The sequence below is a fragment of the Spinacia oleracea genome, chromosome 4 (assembly GCF_020520425.1).
Source record: "Spinacia oleracea cultivar Varoflay chromosome 4, BTI_SOV_V1, whole genome shotgun sequence".
NCBI classification, from domain to species: domain Eukaryota; kingdom Viridiplantae; phylum Streptophyta; class Magnoliopsida; order Caryophyllales; family Amaranthaceae; genus Spinacia; species Spinacia oleracea.
Window position 1 is genome coordinate 173538334 of NC_079490.1, and position 7680 is coordinate 173546013.

The 7680-nt window shown below is 37.8% G+C and overlaps 1 protein-coding gene across 1 annotated transcript; it reads left to right on the forward strand.

The window, feature by feature from the left end:
• LOC110792662 (LEAF RUST 10 DISEASE-RESISTANCE LOCUS RECEPTOR-LIKE PROTEIN KINASE-like 1.2) lies at positions 1–6981 on the forward strand. The gene is made up of 5 exons (XM_056842933.1): positions 1–994; positions 1640–1669; positions 1780–2013; positions 2145–4876; positions 5647–6981. Exons 1-4 carry the CDS (start codon positions 154–156, stop codon positions 3119–3121), a joined length of 2082 nt encoding a protein of 693 aa, XP_056698911.1. The 5' UTR covers positions 1–153; the 3' UTR covers positions 3122–4876; positions 5647–6981.
• The last annotated feature ends 699 nt before the right edge of the window (positions 6982–7680 follow it).

Here is a 7680-nt window from a genome sequence, read left to right on the forward strand (position 1 = left end):
TGCTACTCCGTACTTGCTATAGCCACATTTAATTTCTTAGCCATTCTCAGCACGCTAAGCAATAGTATTTCATATATGGTTCAATCAAAACGTAATTGTGATCGAATATTCTTTTTGAGTATATGCTAAAAAGAAACACATAATTTCGGGAATATGGGTTCATGTTTCGTTTCCCAACACATAACTTTGATCATCGTGTTGTTAGCTGTTTGGTTGTCCAACGGCGAGGATCCAAAATATGCAGCATGCTCTTTACCATTTTCATGTGGGAAGATACGAAATGTAGGGTACCCGTTTTGGTCAGACGATAGGCCTGAGTACTGTGGGGTCCCACAATTCAAGCTCAGGTGTCATGATGTTACAATTAATGATGAGTACCCTAAGATGAATGTATTCAGTGGTACTGAAAACATTAGATTTCGTGTGTTTGGGATCAATACATCTTCCCACAGCATGGTTGTTTCCCTAGATAAAAGTTGTGTTTGGGAGAAGGGTAATAAAACCTTCCTTTACCCTACAGTGAACCCAGAAGCTTATCGGAACATAAGCTTATTTTATGGATGCGGTGATCATTGCGCCACCTCCAATTCTTTCAAATGCAATCGCTATGATGGTTCCGAACAAGACACTGTTTATTACTTTGATGATCCAACAGATACCAGCAGCAAAGGTAGTAAGCCGTGCTCGTGCCGGAGCAATGTTACTTTTCCGGTGGATAAGAGAGTGTTCGAAGAGCTCAGATCAAGCACAAAGGCTTCGTTGTGGAGTGTGTTGAACAAGTGGCCTAATATCACGATACAGTACAAGGTCAACTTCACGGCCTGTTCTGACTGTGAGAGGTCTGGTGGCAGATGCGGATCATCAGAGGTTGCATCACCAGACTCTGCATCTTCAAAATATCAGTTTTCTTGTTATTGCCCAGATGGAAATGGAACTCATTCACTAGTATGTCCTCATCATCAACCAATGCCATTATTCACTCCAAAAGTTAAGAGTATGTTCTTTTTAACTTCAAATATTACTGTATTATTCAATTCAATCAGGTCAGTTTCATTGTTGTCAATTGGGATGGTTCTAAGTTTTTAACCCCACACACACCCTACAAATAATTTCAGCAACAAGAATGCAATGCCACATTAATTATACAGAGGAACACTAGACAGGGATCGGAATTAACGAAATAATCCTCCTAGCAAAAAAAACAAAAAAAAAAAACATACTGCTGTAATGTTTTCCTAGGAAAATCTCACATGCGAGTGTGAAGTTGTGAACTAGGTTGCACGAATACGAGAAACAGATACGGATATGGATACGAGGATACTGGAAAAAAAGAATCAAATGTTGGTTTCATAGGGTGATAAGCCCGGAAACGAGTTACACCGTGTCCGACACGTTTTGGAAACGTTAGTCATATTTTTGCCGTGACCCTGCATCATAGGTTACGTCGTGAACTACTCTCATGTTGCTTTCTCTGATAATTTTCTTGCAAGGAATCAAACAAAGGAAAACTAGTTTAGAATTGTGTTTTTCCTTGAAAAATATTTAACGGAGCCTTAACAGTTTTAGCTTCTGCATGATTATACAAGCTAGCATATATGCTTAGTACATAGACTGACAAATAATTTGCTTGTTTTTGCAGGTAAAAAACTGGGGAAAGCTCTGGGATTAGGTAATTGAAAATTTCAGAATTAGCCATATAAAGTTTATTATTGAGTTATTTTGTACAGTGGACCCTTTAAATAAATAAATTGACTGGCAAAATTAACCTCGAACATCAAGGTGTTGGAGGTTTATTTGTTCTTATAGCAGCAATCACAGGCATCTGGTACCTGAACAAGTCAAAATCTGATAAGACCAGGAGTGCCTCTCTTGACAGTAGTGAATCAGACCTCGAAGAAGGAAGCAAATACTGTGGTGTCTCACTCTTCTCCTACAGAGAACTCGTAGCAGCTACTGATAATTTTGATCAATCTAAAGAACTTGGCAGTGGTGGCTTTGGAACTGTTTATCATGGTAAACATGAATATAATTTCAAACAAAATATCTCATCTCTTCATTTCTCCCAAAATTCTTACATCAACTTATTCTACAACTTATTTTTATTTTTTATAGAAGTAACACTAATGAAAAGTTTTGCATCTTAGGGAAGCTAAAAGATGGAAGAGAAGTAGCAGTAAAACGTCTCTATGAAAAGAACCACAAAAGAATGGCACAATTCATGAACGAAGTTCAAATACTAACTGGTTTAAGACACAAAAACCTTGTGTCTATCTACGGTTGCACTTCCCCTGCTCATTGCAAAGAACTCCTCCTCGTGTACGAGTACGTTGAAAATGGCACAGTAGCTGATCACCTCTACGGTGAAAACACAACATCAGGACTATTACTACTTCCATGGCCTATTCGTATGAGGATTGCAATAGAAACAGCCACTGCACTCTCCTACTTACACGCTTCTGATATCATACACCGCGATGTTAAAACCAACAACATTCTCCTTGACAGCAACTTCAGTGTCAAAGTTGCTGATTTCGGGCTTTCAAGACTCTTCCCAACGGATAAAACTCATGTCTCAACAGCACCACAGGGGACTCCTGGGTACTTAGACCCAGAGTATCACCAGTGTTACCGACTGACAGACAAGAGTGATGTTTACAGCTTCGGAGTAGTCCTTGTTGAGCTCATTTCTTCATTGCCTGCAATCGACATGGACAGGCAAAGACTTGAGATAAACTTGTCAAACTATGCAATGAACAGGATCCAACGTTGTGCATTTGATGAGTTGGTAGACCCACAACTTGGTTCCGCGTTAGATTTTAAGGTCAGAAGGATGACTATTTCAGTGGCAGAGCTCGCGTTCCAGTGCCTGCAACATGACAAGGGATTTAGGCCATCAATGAATGAGGTTCTAGAGGCTCTTTTGAGGATACAAGGAGCTGATTATGAAGCATTGCAGTCAAAAGAAATGGCTAAAATGCATACTAGTAACCCACCATTGCCTTCCCCTACAGAGGAAGATCATGCGCGACTGTTGAGTAATCATCAGCTACATCCGCTTTCCCCGATGTCTGTCATGGATTCATGGGTAAGTGGATCAACTATGTCAAGCAACAGCAAGTAAGGCGTAACTTCTATTTTGGGGAGACACACTAATTACTACTCCCTCCGTTCCTATTTAAGTGTCCAGTTCCCATAAATAGCGTTCCCTTATAAGTGTTCAGTTTCCATTTTTGTGCATACATTTTTCTCATTTTTCTATACACTTTTCCCACTTTTCCACGCACTTTTCCCACTTTTCCATAAATCATTATTACTTTTTCTTACACATTCTACATTTTTTCCCACTTTTCAATCCCCACATCTTTTTTATTTGTACTTTAAACATTAAACAATTAAAAATTTTTTTCCTTTCAAATAAAAAAAAACACTCTCAATCATTACCACTTACACACAATTCAGTTTTATTAAAAACCGCATAAATATCCAAAGTGGACACTTAAATAGAAACTGAGAATTGCTTAGCACATTGCTTAGCCTATCTTCAACAAGTATATATGAAAATTGAAAGTAGTAGACACAATGTAAGACACTTCATTTAGTTGAATGTACAACTAATGCGGGATATATAGGCCCTGTTTGGTGCAAACTGAGGGAGTACTCCGTCTCATATTACTTTGCACAATTTACTAAAAATTTGCGGGTGTTGGATATAATGCAAAGTATAAATTTTAAACACTACTCGGGTGTATAATCCAAATTTGCAGGTGTTGGAGTATCATTTAATTTTGTGAAAATGGATTTGTCCCAAATGTTGGTTTTCAAGCTACTAGTTAAAGGAAATGTGGTTGTCCCACATTGAAGGAAAAAAGAGGTTATCCCTTGTATTGTTTTTTTTTTTGGTGCAAATGAGCCGCAAGGGCAATATAAATTACAAATGGGGGCGGGGGAATTCGATTCTGAGACCTATTATACAGGGTCCCTCAGTCTTAACCACTAGGCCAAGACATCATTGATAGGTTATCCCTTGTTTAAATAGTGTACTCCCTCCATTCCTTTTTGTTCTTCCCATTTCCTTTTTTAGCATTTCTTTTTGTTCTTCCCCTACTGAATCTTTACTATTTTTGGCCATAGTTTTTTTACCAATTTACCCTAAGATTCCCCACTATTTACAAAAAATACCCTAAGATTCTACCCTTTCCCACCCACTTTTACCCCACCCACCTTATTTAATTAATTAACCTAACCCTACCCCCCCTCCCTTTATTACCCGTCCCTATCTCACAATCCCTCCCTCACCTCTCATTCTGATTTCTCTCTCTCACCTCTTCGGATCTCTCTCTCTCTCTTATTTCACTCTCTCTCTCTCTTAAAATTCCTCCCCTGTTCTTGAGAAAACCCTAGGTTTTCCGCCTCTGATCTGGGTTTCCTCTCCAAATCTCGCAAATCTGAAACGTTTTCGCAGAAAAACGTTCATAAAAATTACTCGGAATCATTTTCCGATCAGATCCCCTCTATTTTTGTCCCCTTTTTGGTCCCTAATCGTCGCTGATCTCTGTTTTTCTGGTACTTTATGGGTTCTTCTTTGTCTAGAACTCGAGGTGATTCTGGGGTGGGAACTTCTGGTCAAAGAATCCCCGATTCCAACTGTGATTGGGGATCCAAGTGCAACTGTCCCAATAACGAGCATTCCTACTCCGCCGAATATAAAAACAATCTGTATTTGGCCCAAAAAGAAAATACGAGTACTCGAAACTATTTGGAAGAATGGTTTCGGAAGAGGGAAGTGGAGCCAGGAGAGGAGGTTGAGTCAAAATATGACGATCGGAAACCCACTCCCTCAGATCTGCGTTTTTTCGGTGAAGGAGATTCCGATGAGGTATTAATTTTGATTTTTTGCGATTTATTTAGGGTTATTGATGTCGGTTTTATTAAAATGGTTTGATGAAAGTTTGCATGTCTAAAAAAGTGGGATTTGATAAATGTTTGATTTATTTGGAGTATTGTTCATTAAACTCGGATTATTTTCTGGAGTAGTTGCTCTGATTTCCCATTGCATGTGTTAAAAATGCAGATCTGGTATTTTTTCGAATTTTTTGGGAATTTTTTGGAGATTTGTTGGATTCATTCGGGTTTTTTATGTTATTCTTTGCTCTGTTTTCTCATTGCATGTTGTTAAAATTGAGTTCTGATTTTATTTTGTGCTCTGTTTTTTCATTGCATGTTGTTAAAAATGAGTTCTGATTTTATTTTGGGCTCTGTTTTTTCATTGCATGTTGTTAAAATTGAGTTCTGATTTTATTTGGAGCTATTTGGAAATTATTTGAAGAAAATCGGAATATTCATGTGTTTTGTTGATCTGTTTTCCCATTGCATGTGGTTAAAAATGGGATCTGGATGTATTTGGGATATTATTTCACATTTTTTGGGTAAAAATGGGATCTGGATGTATTCCGAAAATTAGTTGGATTTTAATGGAATTATTGTGTGATTTGCTTTCATTTATCTCATTGCATGTGGTAACCATGGTGATCTGAAATTATTTGGAACTTTATTTTGAGTTGTTTGATTAAATCTGATTTTAATTCATGGTCCCCTGTTATTTTATGATGGCACTAATCATGTTGTTTGTCCCCTATTGATTGCAAGGAACCAAGTGGGTCTGATTCATTTGATCTGGTGTATGTTGGAGAGTGTGAAAATGAGAATGGTGATGCTGTTGGGTCTCCAGGACAACTTTCATCTGGTTATCCCTCCTCAAAGAAAGGAGAAAAGGGAAAAAAATCGGCTTCAGCATCTGATGATGCTTAGATAAGTCTGTCTCCTTTCTCCCTTTTTTCATTTTATTGAATGCTGGCTAGCTGTGGAGTCATAAGGTGGATGCCAACAACTGTGATCTGTTGTTGGCCAGGGGTGTTGTTGTTTGGATGATGATGTTGTGATTAGTTGTATGGATGTTGATGTTAGATATTTTAAGTTATGATATTGATATTGATAATGATGATTGGATGATGGTGTTTCCATATGGTTATGAAATTTTGTGGAATGTTGTCTGTGTGATGAACATGATTTGATGGCTTAATGTCCCCTGTTTTATGGTATGTTTTGTGTATGATAAATATGATGCTTTGGTGAGTATGAGATTTGATCAGTATAACTATGTTTTGGATTAGTAAAGGCATGAAATGAATATAATTTGGGGATAGGGTTTGAGTTATTTCAGTCCTCTCACTGTGGCCTGGTGTTGAATGCTTAATGTCCAAGCATGTCCCTTTAGGATACAATAATGTCCCTTTATTTATTGTGATCGATGATGAGTCTTTTTTTTGCTGAGGAACAAGTCCAACTAACCACAAATGCTCGTGCTGCCATTAGTATCAGTAATGATATTTCTCGGGCGCTAAGTGTTTGTGGTTTGGAGTTGTTTTAATGATGCTTGGGGACATTCTGAGATCAATATTAGGAGGTTTGTGATCTTCAATGATGTGATTGTTGATATTCTGAGATCTTTGTTTTGATAATTGTCCTTTAACTTCTTTTGTCGAACGGAGTGAATGTCATTTCACACAATGGAATGTGAATATCAATCATTCCGTTCGGCGGAAGAATGTTAAAGATATGATAGTATTGAAACTACTTGATCAATGATGTGTGTCAATATGTCTGAGAAATGAAACCCTACATGTTAATGATCTGTTTAATGCTTCATGTCCCATTAATCAGTGGAGGTCTGTGATGAGTCTTTCATTTGATGAGGTTCAAACCCTATGTTTTGATCAGTTCATGGTGATCTGATGCATTGTTGATTGTTATTGTTATGCTTGATCTGTGATGAGTCTTTCATTTGCTGAGACTCAAACCCAATGTTCCAATAACACTTGTGCACCATTAGCATCATTGATGCTCTTCCGGAGCTAAGTGTTAGGGGATAGGGTTTGTGTCAATGATGCTTGGGGACATTCTGAGATCTTATGTCAGGTTAGACAGGAGAGGCAATTCATGTCTTGCAAAACATGTATAATGTGTTTCTGATATTCAATGATGTTAGTGTTGATATTCTGAGATCTTTGTTTTGATAATTGTCCTTTAACTTCTTTTGTCGAACGGAGTGAATGTCATTTCACACAAAATTATGTGAATATCAATCATTCCATTCGGCAGAAGAATGTTAAAGATATGATAGTATTGAAACTACTTGATCAATGATGTGTGTCAATATGTCTGAGAAATGAAACCCTACATGTTAATGATCTGTTTAATGCTTCATGTCCCATGAATCAGTGGAGGTCTGTGATGAGTCTTTCATTTGATGAGGTTCAAACCCTATGCTTTGATCAGTTCATGGTGATCTGATGCATTGTTGATTGTTATTGTTATGCTTGATCTGTGATGAGTCTTTCATTTGCTGAGACTCAAACCCAATGTTCCAATAACACTTGTGCACCATTAGCATCATTGATGCTCTTCCGGAGCTAAGTGTTAGGGGATAGGGTTTGTGTCAATGATGCTTGGGGACATTCTGAGATCTTATGTCAGGTTAGACAGGAGAGGCAATTCATGTATTGCAAAACATGTATAATGTGTTTCTGATATTCAATGATGTTAGTGTTTCTGATCTGTGATGTATGTGTTGATAACCTGAGATATTTGATTCTAAACATGTCCCTCACCACCAATCACCAA

What these genes read in the sequence shown, in the direction of transcription:
- LOC110792662 (XM_056842933.1), top strand. Translation starts at nt 154, where the DNA reads ATGGGTTCATGTTTCGTTTCCCAACACATAACTTTGATCATCGTGTTG. An exon ending in ATTCACTCCAAAAGTTAAGA is followed by an intron (nt 995 to 1,639) that starts GTATGTTCTTTT and finishes TTGTTTTTGCAG; the next exon opens with GTAAAAAACTGGGGAAAGCT. An exon ending in CTTTGGAACTGTTTATCATG is followed by an intron (nt 2,014 to 2,144) that starts GTAAACATGAAT and finishes TTTGCATCTTAG; the next exon opens with GGAAGCTAAAAGATGGAAGA.